At 55.0% G+C, this 16,466-nt stretch overlaps 1 protein-coding gene across 6 annotated transcripts in view; it reads right to left on the bottom strand.

Annotated features, from left to right (window-relative positions):
- The window catches only part of ATP2B2 (ATPase plasma membrane Ca2+ transporting 2), a 278,639-nt gene that overhangs the window by 147,869 nt on the left and 114,304 nt on the right, over positions 1–16,466 (bottom strand). For 2 of the 6 annotated variants that reach the window (XM_069735950.1, XM_069735953.1), the window contains exons 7-10: positions 12,874–12,999; positions 12,681–12,713; positions 12,115–12,210; positions 5,298–5,339 (exon numbers count right to left, since the gene is read on the bottom strand). In XM_069735950.1, coding sequence (XP_069592051.1) covers positions 5,298–5,339; positions 12,115–12,210; positions 12,681–12,713; positions 12,874–12,999 — 297 coding nt within the window. The remainder of the gene's footprint in view (positions 1–5,297; positions 5,340–12,114; positions 12,211–12,680; positions 12,714–12,873; positions 13,000–16,466) is intronic. The other 4 variants (XM_069735951.1, XM_069735954.1, XM_069735952.1 and 1 more) reach the window with 2 other exon arrangements.

The following is a 16,466-nucleotide window of genomic DNA, read 5'->3' as shown; positions in this document are numbered from 1 at the left end:
CCTATCCATTACAGTAAATGGCTGCCCACTCTCCCCAGTCCCACAAGCTTGTTGCCTCGGGGTAATCTTTGACGCTCATCTCTCCTTCAAACCACATATCCAAGCCCTTTCTACTTCCTGCTGCCTTCAACTCAAAAATATTTCACAAATCCGTTCATTCCTCAACCAAGAATCTGCAAAAACCCTAGTCCATGCCCTCATCATCTCCCATCTAGACTAGTGCAACCTCCTGCTCTGTGGCCTCCCCTATAACACTCTCGCACCCCTCCAATGTATTCTAAACTCTGCTGCCCGAGTAATCCACCTGTCCCCCCGCTATTCCTCGGCCTCTCCCTTCTGTCAATCCCTTCACTGGCTCCCCATTGCCCAGAGACTCCAGTACAAAACCCTAACCATGACGTACAAAGCCATCCACAACCTGTCTCTTCCATACATCTGTGACCTCGTCTCCCGGTACTTACCTGCACGCAACCTCCAATCCTCACAAGATCTCCTTCTCTACTCCCCTCTTATCTCCTCTTCCCACAATCGCATACAAGATTTCTCTCGTGTATCACCCCTACTCTGGAACCCTCTACCCCAACACATCAGAATCTCGCCTACCATCGAAACCTTCAAAAAGAACCTGAAGACCCACCTCTTCCGACAAGCCTACAACCTGCCATAACCACCGATCGACCAAACCGCTGCATGACCAGCTCTATGCTCACCTACTGTATCCTGACCCATCCCTTGTAGATTGTGAGTCCTGGCGGGCAGGGTCCTCTCTCCTCCTGTATCCTCACCCATCCCTTGTAGATTGTGAGCCCTCGTGGGCAGGGTCCTCTCTCCTCCTGTATCCTCACCCATCCCTTGTAGATTGTGAGTCCTGGCGGGCAGGGTCCTCTCTCCTCCTGTATCCTCACCCATCCCTTGTAGACTGTGATCCCTCGTGGGCAGGGTCCTCTCACCTACTGTATTCTCACCCATCTCTTGTAGATTGTGAGCCTTCGCGGGCAGGGTCCTCTCTCCTCCTGTATCCTCACCCATAGCTTGTAGATTGTGAGCCCTCGCGGGCAGGGTCCTCTCTCCTCCTGTATCCTCACCCATCCCTTGTAGACTGTGATCCCTCGTGGGCAGGGTCCTCTCACCTACTGTATCCTCACTCATCCCTTGTAGATTGTGAGCCTTCGCGGGCAGGGTCCTCTCTCCTCCTGTATCCTCACCCATCCCTTGTAGATTGTGATCCCTCGCGGGCAGGGTCCTCTCTCCTCCTGTATTCTCACCCATCCCCTGTAGACTGTGATCCCTCGCGGGCAGGGTCCTCTCACCTACTGTATCCTCACTCATCCCTTGTAGATTGTGATCCCTCGCGGGCAGGGTCCTCTCTCCTCCTGTATCCTCACCCATCCCTTGTAGACTGTGATCCCTCGTGGGAAGGGTCCTCTCACCTACTGTATTCTCACCCATCTCTTGTAGATTGTGAGCCTTCGCGGGCAGGGTCCTCTCTCCTCCTGTATCCTCACCCATCCCTTGTAGATTGTGAGCCCTCGGGGGCAGGGTCCTCTCTCCTCCTGTATTCTCACCCATCCCTTGTAGACTGTGAGCCCTCGCGGGCAGGGTCCTCTCTCCTCCTGTATCCTCACCCATCTCTTGTAGACGGTGAGCCCTCGGGGGCAGGGTCCTCTCTCCTCCTGTATCCTCACCCATCTCTTGTAGACTGTGAGCCCTCGGGGGCAGGGTCCTCTCTCCTCCTGTATCCTCACCCATCTCTTGTAGACTGTGAGCCCTCGCGGGCAGGGTCCTCTCTCCTCCTGTATCCTCACCCATCCCCTGTAGATTGTGAACCTTCGCGGGCAGGGTCCTCTCTCCTCCTGTACCATTTATGACTTGTATTGTTTAAGATTATTGTACTTGTTATTATTATTTATACCCTTCCTCACATGTAAAGTGCCATGGAATAAATGGCGCTATAACAATAAATAATAATAATAATAATAGTAAGGTTGCACCATAATATACAAGGAAGAATTACTCAAAATATTGAAACTGCATTGCTGCCATAGGAAATCGGAAAAAATTGAAAAAAGTGCTATATAATGTACAAATGAAATATTTATCTGCAAAAATTGCTATGAAAAAAGGAAGGTACTTCGCACATAAATTGGCCAATATATGTGAGCCCAATTGCCACGCCAAGGCGTCCTTCATAAATTGGGTCCCTGTCCTGATATGTCAACTCTCCTGGGAAAAAAAGACTACTGCTTATGGGGCAGGAATTTCAGACCAGCTAATCTGCTTAAAATCACTTGTGGCTAAAGGTACCGTTACACTAAACGACTTACCAACGATCACGAGCAGCGATGCGACCTGGCCGTGATCGTTGGTAAGTCGCTGATCACCCGCTGTCATCGCTGGATCGGCGTGTGTGACGCCGATCCAGCGATGTGTTCACTTGTAGCCAGGGTAAATATCGGGTTACTAAGTGCAGAGCCGCGCTTAGTAACCCGATATTTATCCTGGTTACCATTATAAAAGTAAAAAAAAACCAAAACACTACATACTCACATTCTGATGTCTGTCACGTCCCCCGCAGTCAGCTTCCCGCACTGACAAGCCGGCTGTAAAGCAGAGCACAGCGGTGACGTCACCAATGTGCTCTGCTTTTGCTTTACGGCCGGCACAGTCAGTGCGGGAAGCTGACGGCGGGGGACAGATATCGGAATGTGAGTATGTACTGTTTTTTTGTTTTTTTTTTAACTTTTACAATGGTAACCAGGGTAAATATCGGGTTACTAAGCGCAGCCCTGCGCTTAGTAACCCGATATTTACCCTGGCTACAAGTGAACACATCGCTGGATCGGCGTCACACACGCCGATCCAGCGATGACAGCGGGTGATCAGCGACCAAAAAAAGTCCTGATCATTCCCCAGCGACCAACGATCTCCCAGCAGGGGCCTGATCGTTGGTCGCTGTCACACATAACGAGATCGTTAGCGGGATCGTTGCTACGTCACAAAAAGCGTGACGTTGCAACGATATCCTTAACGAGATCGTTATGTGTGAAGGTACCTTAATGGGAGTGCACATGTCCAAAAGGCTATGATTCAATAGAAAACAAGGACCAGCACATCTAGACTAGTGTGAACAGGCACCAATCAAAAAAACCATTGGCCAATATATGTGCCAAGTACCTTCCTTTTTTCATAGCAATTTTTGCAGATAAATATTTCATGTGTACATTATATAGCACTTTTTTCAATTTTTTACTGTTTCCTATGGAAGTTTAAATGTTCTAGAGTAATCCTTGTTTGTTTATTATGGTGCAACGTTACTATTTGTTGCTTGTACAACTGTTTATTTACTTTGTGTGTATCTGAACAACACAAAAAAAAACAGAAAAAAGATTTCACACAAAAGTCCCAAAATAGGCGGGACAAAATTATTGGCACCTTTACAAAATTGTGGGTAAAGTTTGTTTCAAGCATGTGATGCTCGTTCAAACTCATCTGTGACAAGTAACAGGTGTGAGAAATATGAAAATCGCACCTGAAACCAGATAAAAATGGGAGAAGTTGACTCAATCTTTGCATCGTGTGACTGTATGTGCCATACTACGCATGGAGAACAGAAAGAGGAGAAGAGAACAGTCCGAGGACTTGAGAACCAAAATTGTTGAACACTATCAACAATCTCAAGGTTACAAGTCCATCTCCAGAGAGCTAGATGTTTCTTTGTCCTCAGTGCGCAATATAATCAAGATGTTACAACCCGTGGCACTGCAGCTAGCCTAGCACTGATCTGGGATGTATTAAGGGAAGCATAGGGTCTAGATCACGTGGAGTCATTATTGTCCTCTGCTCCTCCTTGGTCAGTCTCATCTGGATACTGTGTCCAGTTCTGGGCTCCACATTATATAAAAGACATTGAAAAACTGGAGCAAGTGCAGAGAAGAGCGACCAGGATGGTGAGTGGACTGCAAAGTATGTCCTATGGGGAACGGTTACAGGATCTGGGAATGTTTAGCTTGTAAGAAAGAAGACTGAGAGGAGACTTAATAGCTGTCTGCAAATATCTGAAGGGCCGTCACAGTGTAGAGGGATCATCATCATTCTCATCTGCACATGGAAACACGAGAAGCAATGGAAGGAAACTGAAAGGGAGAAGATACAGATTAGATATTAGAAAAAAATGTGTCAGTGAGGGCGATCAATGAGAGCAACAGGCGGCCACGAGAGGTGGTGAGTTCTCCTTCAATGGAAGTCTTCACACAGAGGCTGGACAGACCTGTCTGGGAAGCTTTTGTGAACACTGTATTGAGTGGGGGTTGAACACGATGACCCAAGCTTCCAGCTGAGAGGAGTAAGAAACTTGAGATTGTCATAGGAAGCGATTGATTGCGGTTATTTATTCCAAAGGGGGCAACCAAATATTAAGTTGAGGGTGTGTGTGAAATTTTGTCCAATTTGCTTTTTTTCTTTGTTTTTGTGTTGTTCCAATACACACAAAGGAAATAAACCCGTGTATAACAAAACAAATGGAATTGTATTAATTATCTGGGAGAAATACTTCATTTTCTGGAACAATTTCAGGGGTGCCAACACTTTCGGCCATGACGGTACTGAGATGGGATGAGGTACTGGATACACTGTGGCCGTTCTGACATCCATTTCCTCTTCACTATAAAGGGATTGTAGTGAGGCAGAAGGTCCGCGCTCGTTTCCATCAGCTTTTGCTTAGGTACATGTATATTAATAGGGCATGACATAAGGATTTTCCAGGGACAGCCATGGTTGAGTGGGCAGGTCTCTGTACGCTTCCTTTAGTGACCTTATTGGTTTGCGCCCCCAGGACACACCTTCGGAGCCTGCATCCCTCCTTCATATACATAGTAACATAGTTATTAAGGTTGAAGGAAGACTATAAGTCCATCTAGTCCAACCCATAGCCTAACCTAACATGCCCTAACATGTTGATCCAGAGGATGGCAAAAAACCGCTCCACATTGGGGGGAAAATTCCTTCCCGACTCCACATACGGCAATCAGACTAGTTCCCTGGATCAACGCCCTATCAAGGAATCTAGTGTATGTACCCTGTAACATTATACTTTACAAGAAAAGCATCCAGTCCCCTCTTAAATGTAAGTCATGGTTTTTGGGTCGATATATTTGATTTATTGATTTTTTCCATATTCGGATGAATACTATCACATTGTGATTGTTTTGTTCATGGGGTCATGGTAACGTTTAGTAATATTATCATATAGGTGGGTGGTGGTGGTTCTGGCGTATACCTCACTCCGGCGGCGTCATTACCTTTAGTTTGGATGATCTCCACATTGCCATCTTGTATTTTGCCTACATGATGAAAGGTCAACAGACAACAGGGAACAAAACAGGAAACATCAGAACAAACAAAGAACAACATGAATAAGAGCAAAGAATAAATGTAAAACTGAAAAATACTCTACAGCCGAGACTGGAGGCTACAACCCTCAATACATGTACGTGAATCTCCATATGTGCAGTGTGCGCCCCTATACATGTGCGATATGTGTCTCCTCTATACAGTGAGGATGTACTGCTGTGTTTCCTCACTACATACACAGAACTGGGGAACATAGGCAGAACGTTACACCGGGACGCCATTACACCCAGAAATCAACACACCGGGGCGTCGTCACAACGGGACGTCATTACATCGCGACGTGTGCTGTCTGCATCCCCCGGTCCTGTGACATCATTACACCAGGACGTGTGACATCTACATCACCCGGTCTTGTGACGTCATTACACCAGGACGTCATTGCACAGGGGCGGGTGTCGTCTGCATCCCCCGGTCCTATGAGTCGTGGCATCGGGGCGGGTGTCGTCTGCATTCCCCGATCCTATGAGTCGTGGCATCGGGGCGGGTGTCGTCTGCATCCCCCGGTCCTATGAGTCGTGGCATCGGGGCGGGTGTCGTCTGCATCCCCCAGTCCTGTGACATCATTACACCAGGACGTGTGACATCTACATCACCCGGTCTTGTGACGTCATTACACCAGGACGTCATTGCACAGGGGCGGGTGTCGTCTGCATCCCCCGGTCCCATGAGTTGTGGCATCGGGGCGGGTGTCGTCTGCATTCCCCGATCCTATGAGTCGTGGCATCGGGGCGGGTGTCGTCTGCATCCCTCAGTCCTGTGAGTCATGGCATCGGGGCGGGTGTCATGTGCATCCCCCAGTCTATGAGTCGTGGCATCGGGGCGGGTGTCGTCTGCATCCCCCAGTCCTATGAGTCGTGGCACCAGGGCGGGTGTCGTCTGCATCCCCCAGTCCTGTGAGTCGTGGCACCGGGGCGGGTGTCGTCTGCATCCCCCGGTCCTATGAGTCGTGGCATCGGGGCGGGTGTCGTCTGCATTCCCAGGTCCTATGAGTCGTGGCATCGGGGCGGGTGTCGTCTGCATCCCCCAGTCCTATGAGTCGTGGCATCGGGGCGGGTGTCGTCTGCATCCCCCAGTCCTGTGAGTCATGGCATCGGGGCGGGTGTCGTCTGCATTCCCCAGTCCTATGAGTCGTGGCATCGGGGCGGGTGTCGTCTGCATCCCCGGTCCTGTGAGTCGTGGCATCAGGGCGGGTGTCGTCTGCATTCCCCAGTCCTATGAGTCGTGGCATCGGGGTGGGTGTCGTTTGCATTCCCCAGTCGTATGAGTCGTGGCATCGGGGCGGGTGTCGTCTGCATCCCCCAGTCCTATGAGTCGTGGCATCGGGGCGGGTGTCATCTGCATCCCCCAGTCCTATGAGTCGTGGCATCGGGGCGGGTGTCGTCTGCATCCCCCAGTCTATGAGTCGTGGCATCGGGGCGGGTGTCGTCTGCATCCCCCGGTCCTATGAGTCGTGGCATCGGGGCGGGTGTCGTCTGCATTCCCCAGTCCTATCAGTCGTGGCATCGGGGCGGGTGTCGTCTGCATCCCCCAGTCCTATGAGTCGTGGCATCGGGGCGGGTGTCGTCTGCATCCCTCGGTCCTATGAGTCGTGGCATCGGGGCGGGTGTCGTCTGCATCCCCCGGTCCTATGAGTCGTGGCATCGGGGTGGGTGTCGTCTGCATCCCCCAGTCCTATGAGTCGTGGCATCGGGGCGGGTGTCGTCTGCATCCCCCGGTCCTATGAGTCGTGGCATCGGGGCGGGTGTCGTCTGCATCCCCCAGTCCTGTGAGTCGTGGCATCGGGGCGGGTGTCGTCTGCATCCCCCAGTCCTATGAGTCGTGGCATCGGGGCGGGTGTCGTCTGCATCCCCCAGTCTATGAGTCGTGGCATCGGGGCGGGTGTCGTCTGCATTCCCCAGTCCTATGAGTCGTGGCATCGGGGCGGGTGTCGTCTGCATCCCCCAGTCCTATGAGTCGTGGCATCGGGGCGGGTGTCGTCTGCATCCCCCAGTCCTATGAGTCGTGGCATCGGGGCGGGTGTCGCCTGCATCTCCCAGTCCTGTGAGTCGTGGCATCGGGGCGGGTGTCGTCTGCATCCCCCAGTCCTATGAGTCGTGGCATCGGGGCGGGTGTCGTCTGCATTCCCCAGTCCTATGAGTCGTGGCATCGGGGCGGGTGTCGTCTGCATCCCCCAGTCCTATGAGTCGTGGCATCGGGGCGGGTGTCGTCTGCATCCCCGGTCCTATGAGTCGTGGCATCGGGGCGGGTGTCATCTGCATTCCTCGGTCCTATGAGTCGTGGCATCGGGGCAGGTGTCGTCTGCATCCCCCAGTCCTATGAGTCGTGGCATCGGGGCGGGTGTCGTCTGCATCCCCCAGTCCTGTGAGTCGTGGCATCGGGGCGGGTGTCGTCTGCATCACCCAGTCCTATGAGTCGTGACATCGGGGCGGGTGTCGTCTGCATCCCCCAGTCCTATGAGTCGTGGCATCGGGGCGGGTGTTGTCTGCATCCCCCGGTCCTATGAGTCGTGGCATCGGGGCGGGTGTCGTCTGCATCCCCCGGTCCTATGAGTCGTGGCATCGGGGCGGGTGTCGTCTGCATCCCCCAGTCCTATGAGTCGTGGCATCGGGGCGGGTGTCGTCTGCATTCCCCAGTCCTATGAGTCGTGGCATCGGGGCGGGTGTCGTCTGCATTCCCCGGTCTTATGACATTGTTGCACCGGGGCGGGTGTCGTCTGCATCCCCCAGTCCTATGAGTCGTGGCATCGGGGCGGGTGTCGTCTGCATTCCACGGTCTTATGACATTGTTGCACCGGGGCGGGTGTCGTCTGCATCCCCCGGTCCTATGAGTCATGGCATCGGGGCGGGTGTCGTCTGCATCCCCCAGTCTATGAGTCGTGGCATCGGGGCGGGTATCGTCTGCATCCCCCAGTCCTGTGAGTCGTGGCATCGGGGCGGGTGTCGTCTGCATCCCCCAGTCCTATGAGTCGTGGCATCGGGGCGGGTGTCGTCTGCATTCCCCAGTCCTATGAGTCGTGGCATCGGGGCGGGTGTCGTCTGCATCCCCCAGTCCTATGAGTCATGGCATCGGGGCGGGTGTCGTCTGCATCCCCCGGTCCTGTGAGTCGTGGCATCGGGGCGGGTGTCGTCTGCATCCCCCAGTCCTATCAGTCATGGCATCGGGGCGGGTGTCGTCTGCATCCCCCAGTCCTATGAGTCATGGCATCGGGGCGGGTGTCGTCTGCATCCCCCGGTCCTGTGAGTCGTGGCATCGGGGCGGGTGTCGTCTGCATCCCCTAGTCCTATGAGTCGTGGCATCGGAGCGGGTGTCGTCTGCATCCCCCAGTCCTATGAGTCATGGCATCGGGGCGGGTGTCGTCTGCATCCCCTAGTCCTATGAGTCGTGGCATCGGGGCGGGTGTCGTCTGCATCCCCCAGTCCTATGAGTCGTGGCATCGGGGCGGGTGTCGTCTGCATCCCCCAGTCCTATGAGTCGTGGCATCGGGGCGGGTGTCGTCTGCATCCCCCAGTCCTATGAGTCGTGGCATCGGGGCGGGTGTCGTCTGCATCCTCCAGTCCTGTGAGTCGTGGCATCGGGGCGGGTGTCGTCTGCATCCCCCAGTCCTATGAGTCGTGGCATCGGGGCGGGTGTCGTCTGCATCCCCCGGTCCTGTGAGTCGTGGCATCGGGGCGGGTGTCGTCTGCATCCCCCAGTCCTGTGAGTCGTGGCATCGGGGCGGGTGTCGTCTGCATCCCCCAGTCCTATGAGTCGTGGCATCGGGGCGGGTGTCGTCTGCATCCCCCGGTCCTGTGAGTCGTGGCATCGGGGCGGGTGTCGTCTGCATCCCCCAGTCCTATGAGTCGTGGCATCGGGGCGGGTGTCGTCTGCATCCCCCAGTCCTATGAGTCGTGGCATCGGGGTGGGTGTCATCTGCATCCCCCAGTCCTATGAGTCGGGGCGGGTGTCGTCTGCATCCCCCAGTCCTATCAGTCATGGCATCGGGGCGGGTGTCGTCTGCATCCCCCAGTCCTGTGAGTCGTGGCATCGGGGCGGGTATCGTCTGCATCCCCCAGTCCTATGAGTCGTGGCATCGGGGCGGGTGTCGTCTGCATCCCCCAGTCCTATGAGTCGTGGCATCGGGGCGGGTGTCGTCTGCATCCCCCAGTCCTGTGAGTCGTGGCACCGGGGCGGATGTCGTCTGCATTCCCCGGTCCTATGAGTCGTGGCATCGGGGCGGGTGTCGTCTGCATCCCCCAGTCCTATGAGTCATGGCATCGGGGCGGGTGTCGTCTGCATCCCCCAGTCCTATGAGTCGTGGCATCGGGGCGGGTGTCGTCTGCATCCCCCAGTCCTACGAGTCGTGGCATCGGGGCGGGTGTCGTCTGCATCCCCCAGTCCTATGAGTCGTGGCATCGGGGCGGGTGTCGTCTGCATTCCCCAGTCCTATGAGTCGTGGCATCGGGGCGGGTGTCGTCTGCATCCCCCAGTCCTATGAGTCGTGGCATCGGGGCGGGTGTCGTCTGCATCCCCCAGTCCTATGAGTCGTGGCATCGGGGCGGGTGTCGTCTGCATTCCCCAGTCCTATGAGTCGTGGCATCGGGGCGGGTGTCGTCTGCATTCCCCGGTCTTATGACATTGTTGCACCGGGGCGGGTGTCGTCTGCATCCCCCAGTCCTATGAGTCGTGGCATCGGGGCGGGTGTCGTCTGCATTCCACGGTCTTATGACATTGTTGCACCGGGGCGGGTGTCGTCTGCATTCCCCAGTCCTATGAGTCGTGGCATCGGGGCGGGTGTCGTCTGCATTCCCCAGTCCTATGATTCGTGGCATCGGGGCGGGTGTCGTCTGCATTCCCCAGTCCTATGATTCGTGGCATCGGGGCGGGTGTCGTCTGCATTCCCCGGTCTTATGACATTGTTGCATCGGGGCGGGTGTCGTCTGCATCCCCCAGTCCTATGAGTCGTGGCATCGGGGCGGGTGTCGTCTGCATTCCCCGGTCTTATGACATTGTTGCACCGGGGCGGGTGTCGTCTGCATCCCCCAGTCCTATGAGTCGTGGCATCGGGGCGGGTGTCGTCTGCATTCCACGGTCTTATGACATTGTTGCACCGGGGCGGGTGTCGTCTGCATTCCCCAGTCCTATGAGTCGTGGCATCGGGGCGGGTGTCGTCTGCATTCCCCAGTCCTATGATTCGTGGCATCGGGGCGGGTGTCGTCTGCATTCCCCGGTCTTATGACATTGTTGCATCGGGGCGGGTGTCGTCTGCATCCCCCAGTCCTATGAGTCGTGGCATCGGGGCGGGTGTCGTCTGCATTCCCCGGTCTTATGACATTGTTACACCGGGGCAGATGTCATCTGCATCTATCGATCCTGTGCCGATTGCATCCCTTGGTCCTATGAGTCGTGGCATCGGGGCGGGTGTCGTCTGCATTCCACGGTCTTATGACATTGTTGCACCGGGGCGGGTGTCGTCTGCATTCCCCAGTCCTATGAGTCGTGGCATCGGGGCGGGTGTCGTCTGCATTCCCCAGTCCTATGATTCGTGGCATCGGGGCTGGTGTCGTCTGCATTCCCCGGTCTTATGACATTGTTGCACCGGGGCGGGTGTCGTCTGCATCCCCCAGTCCTATGAGTCGTGGCATCGGGGCGGGTGTCGTCTGCATTCCCCAGTCCTATGATTCGTGGCATCGGGGCGGGTGTCGTCTGCATTCCCCGGTCTTATGACATTGTTGCACCGGGGCGGGTGTCGTCTGCATCCCCCAGTCCTATGAGTCGTGGCATCGGGGCGGGTGTCGTCTGCATTCCCCAGTCCTATGATTCGTGGCATCGGGGCGGGTGTCGTCTGCATTCCCCGGTCTTATGACATTGTTGCACCGGGGCGGGTGTCGTCTGCATCCCCCAGTCCTATGAGTCGTGGCACCGGGGCGGGTGTCGTCTGCATTCCCCAGTCCTATGATTCGTGGCATCGGGGCGGGTGTCGTCTGCATTCCCCGGTCTTATGACATTGTTGCACCGGGGCGGGTGTCGTCTGCATCCCCCAGTCCTATGAGTCGTGGCATCGGGGCGGGTGTCGTCTGCATTCCCCGGTCTTATGACATTGTTGCACCGGGGCGGGTGTCGTCTGCATCCCCCAGTCCTATGAGTCGTGGCATCGGGGCGGGTGTCGTCTGCATTCCCCGGTCTTATGACATTGTTGCACCGGGGCGGGTGTCGTCTGCATCCCCCAGTCCTATGAGTCGTGGCATCGGGGCGGGTGTCGTCTGCATTCCCCGGTCTTATGACATTGTTGCACCGGGGCGGGTGTCGTCTGCATCCCCCAGTCCTATGAGTCGTGGCATCGGGGCGGGTGTCGTCTGCATTCCCCGGTCTTATGACATTGTTGCACCGGGGCGGGTGTCGTCTGCATCCCCCAGTCCTATGAGTCGTGGCATCAGGGCGGGTGTCGTCTGCATTCCCCGGTCTTATGACATTGTTACACCGGGGCAGATGTCATCTGCATCTATCGATCCTGTGCCGATTGCATCCCTTGGTCCTATGACATAGTTACAATAGGACGGGTGACATTTCTATCTAACCTGTAGGAATGTGCAGAGGAAGATCCTGCTACCCCCGACTGAGCAGAAAGTGCAGACATCGCTTATCATTAGCCTGCACTATATGGAGGAGGACAATGGTTGCTTACAGACATGAGAGATGCATCATGGGAAATGCAGTGGGTTGACATACCATTCACTAAGTTGGCATTGGCATTATCAGTGGCGTTTGCCCCTGCGGCACCATCTGAAGCTGCAGGAAGATGACGGGGTGGATGAGTGGAGCCGACTGTGTGGAATTTAGAGAAGTAAGAGAATGAATTTAACTAAATGAACATGAATGTAGCAAAGAAAATGCAAATGAAGACATAAGGTGTGGTGACCCCCTAAAAAATCCACACTGGAGCACGGTGTTCCTGGGGGTCGCCAGTATTGTAATAGAGTCCTATGACCTGATCCTGCACCCACAAATCATGATCATCCAATAAGTCAGTCTCAGGGTCCAATCGCCCTGCTCACTGACCCCCCACATGTCGCGTCCCACAAGTCTGGGGATCAGCCGCACATTAACACATTGCTTTATATGGAGCATTTATTCCAAATATTCCCCTGAGCTGCAATGACAGAAGTGCCTGAACGTGGAGAGGACAAGCTAGTAATGGCCGGCCAGAGTCTGACAACTGACTACTGCCTGACAATACTGTCTATCGATGTACAGTGTGCGTAGCGTTGGCCCCCAGGGCTCCCGTCTCACACTACCTGGTACATTGGCGCCATCCTCCTTTTTCACACCTGTGTGATGATGATGAAAACAAAATAGAAATAGGATGTTATACTCATGAGGGGCACACGAGTCCGATGCAGTGATCATGGCGGCATGGAAGGCGCGAAGCCCACAGCTCACCGTCCTCGTCTCTGAGACATGCCAGACACAGCAGGATCGGACACTCACCTTTCTTCTCTTTCTTCTCATCCTCGGATTCACTGGCCCCTAACAGGGTGAATATGATTCCAGTCTGGGAGTTCACCCCAACGGCAGTGACAAGCATTCTCCCCGATCCCTCCATCACATGGGTGCCTGGAAAGGTGACCACAAACATTGTCTCAGGGAGGATCACTAAGAAAAGAAATCGATGTCCACTTGCTTGCCTTGACATAGAGGGCTCTCTCTCTTACTGGCCCATCTAGGCGAGATAACAGAGGGCTCGCTCTCTTACTGGCCCATCTAGGCGAGCTGACATAGAAGGCTCTCTCTTACTGGCCCATCTAGGCAAGCTGACACAAAGGGCTCTCTTACTGGCCCATCTAGGCGAGATGACACAGAGGGCTCTCTCTCTTACTGGCCCATCTAGGCGAGCTGACATAGAGGGCTCTCTCTTACTGGCCCATCTAGGTGAGCTGACATAGAAGGCTCTCTCTTACTGGCCCATCTAGGCGAGATAACAGAGGGCTCGCTCTCTTACTGGCCCATCTAGGCGAGCTCACATAGAAGGCTCTCTCTTACTGGCCCATCTAGGTGAGCTGACATAGAAGGCTCTCTCTTACTGGCCCATCTAGGCAAGCTGACACAAAGGGCTCTCTTACTGGCCCATCTAGGCGAGATGACACAGAGGGCTCTCTCTCTTACTGGCCCATCTAGGCGAGCTGACATAGAGGGCTCTCTCTTACTGGCCCATCTAGGTGAGCTGACATAGAAGGCTCTCTCTTACTGGCCCATCTAGGCGAGATAACAGAGGGCTCTCTCTTACTGGCCCATCTAGGCGAGCTCACATAGAAGGCTCTCTCTTACTGGCCCATCTAGGTGAGCTGACATAGAAGGCTCTCTCTTACTGGCCCATCTAGGCGAGATAACAGAGGGCTCTCTCTTACTGGCCCATCTAGGTGAGCTGACATAGAAGGCTCTCTCTTACTGGCCCATCTAGGTGAGCTGACATAGAAGGCTCTCTCTTACTGGCCCATCTAGGCGAGCTGACATAGAAGGCTCTCTCTTACTGGCCCATCTAGGTGAGCTGACATAGAAGGCTCTCTCTTACTGGCCCATCTAGGCAAGCTGACACAAAGGGCTCTCTTACTGGCCCATCTAGGCGAGCTGACATAGAGGGCTCTCTCTCTTACTGGCCCATCTAGGCGAGCTCACATAGAAGGCTCTCTCTTACTGGCCCATCTAGGCGAGATGACACAGAGGGCTCTCTCTCTTACTGGCCCATCTAGGCGAGCTCACATAGAAGGCTCTCTCTTACTGGCCCATCTAGGCGAGCTGACAGAGGGCTCTCTCTCTTACTGGCCCATCTAGGCGAGCTGACATAGAGGGCCCTCTCCCTTACTGGCCCATCTAGGCGAGCTGACAGAGGGCTCTCTCTCTTACTGGCCCATCTAGGCGAGCTGACATAGCGGGCCCTCTCTCTTACTGGCCCATCTAGGTGAGCTGACAGAGGGCTCTCTCTCTTACTGGCCCATCTAGGCGAGCCGACATAGAGGGCTCTCTCTCTTACTGGCCCATCTAGGCGAGCTGACAGAGGGCTCTCTCTTACTGGCCCATCTAGGCGAGCTGACATAGAGGGCCCTCTCTCTTACTGGCCCATCTAGGCGAGCTGACAGAGGGCTCTCTCTCTTACTGGCCCATCTAGGCGAGCTGACATAGAGGGCTCTCTCTCTTACTGGCCCATCTAGGCGAGCTGACAGAGGGCTCTCTCTCTTACTGGCCCATCTAGGCGAGCCGACATAGAGGGCTCTTTCTCTTACTGGCCCATCTAGGCGAGCTGACAGAGGGCTCTCTCTTACTGGCCCATCTAGGCGAGCTGACATAGAGGGACCTCTCTCTTACTGGCCCATCTAGGCGAGCTGACAGAGGGCTCTCTCTCTTACTGGCCCATCTAGGCGAGCTGACATAGCGGGCCCTCTCTCTTACTGGCCCATCTAGGCGAGCTGACAGAGGGCTCTCTCTCTTACTGGCCCATCTAGGCGAGCCGACATAGAGGGCTCTCTCTCTTCCTGGCCCATCTAGGCGAGCTGACAGAGGGCTCTCTCTTACTGGCCCATCTAGGCGAGCTGACATAGAGGGCCCTCTCTCTTACTGGCCCATCTAGGCGAGCTGACAGAGGGCTCTCTCTCTTACTGGCCCATCTAGGCGAGCTGACAGAGGGCTCTCTCTTACTGGCCCATCTAGGCGAGCTGACAGAGGGCTCTCTCCCTTACTGGCCCATCTAGGCGAGCTGACAGAGGGCTCTCTCTCTTATTGGCCCATCTAGGTGAGCTGACACAAAGGGCTCTCTCTCTTATTGGCCCATCTAGGCGAGATGACAGAGGGCTCTCTCTCTCTTACTGGCCCATCTAGGCGAGCTGACAGAGGGCTCTCTCTTACTGGCCCATCTAGGCGAGCTGACAGAGGGCTCTCTCCCTTACTGGCCCATCTAGGCAAGCTGACAGAGGGCTCTCTCTCTTACTGGCCCATCTAGGCGAGCCGACATAGAGGGCCCTCTCCCTTACTGGCCCATCTAGGCGAGCTGACAGAGGGCTCTCTCTCTTATTGGCCCATCTAGGTGAGCTGACACAAAGGGCTCTCTCTCTTATTGGCCCATCTAGGCGAGATGACAGAGGGCTCTCTCTCTCTTACTGGCCCATCTAGGCGAGCTGACACAAAGGGCTCTCTTACTGGCCCATCTAGGCGAGCTGACATAGAGGGCTCTCTCTCTTACTGGCCCATCTAGGCGAGCTGACATAGCGGGCTCTCTCTCTTACTGGCCCATCTAGGCGAGCTGACAGAGGGCTCTCTCTCTTACTGGCCCATCTAGGCGAGCTGACATAGAGGGCTTTCTCTTACTGGCCCATCTAGGCGAGCTGACATAGAGGGCTCTCTCTCTTACTGGCCCATCTAGGTGAGCTGACACAAAGGGCTCTCTCTCTTACTGGCCCATCTAGGTGAGCTGACACAAAGGGCTCTCTCTCTTACTGGCCCATCTAGGCGAGCTGACAGAGGACTCCCTCTTCCTGGCCCACCTTGGCTAGCTGACATAGAGGGTTTTCTCTCTTACTGGCCCATCTAGGCGAGCTGACATAGCGGGCTCTCTCTCTTACTGGCCCATCTAGGCGAGCTGACAGAGGGCTCTCTCTCTTACTGGCCCATCTAGGCGAGCTGACATAGAGGGCTCTCTCTCTTACTGGCCCATCTAGGTGAGCTGACACAAAGGGCTCTCTCTCTTACTGGCCCATCTAGGTGAGCTGACACAAAGGGCTCTCTCTCTTACTGGCCCATCTAGGCGAGCTGACAGAGGACTCCCTCTTCCTGGCCCACCTTGGCTAGCTGACATAGAGGGTTTTCTCTCTTACTGGCCCACCTAAGCAAGTGAATATAGAGGGCTCTCTCTCTTATTGGCCCATCTAGGTGAGCTGACACAAAGGGCTCTCTTACTGGCCCATCTAGGCGAGCTGACATATCGGGCTCTCTCTCTTACTGGCCCATCTAGGCGAGCTGACATAGCGGGCTCTCTCTCTTACTGGCCCATCTAGGCGAGCTGACAGAGGGCTCTCTCTCTTACTGGCCCATCT

Source organism: Ranitomeya imitator, chromosome 8, assembly GCF_032444005.1.
Source record: "Ranitomeya imitator isolate aRanImi1 chromosome 8, aRanImi1.pri, whole genome shotgun sequence".
NCBI lineage: Eukaryota > Metazoa > Chordata > Amphibia > Anura > Dendrobatidae > Ranitomeya > Ranitomeya imitator.
The sequence above is the reverse complement of the archived record's forward strand: the minus strand, read 5'-3'. Positions and strand labels throughout refer to the sequence as shown.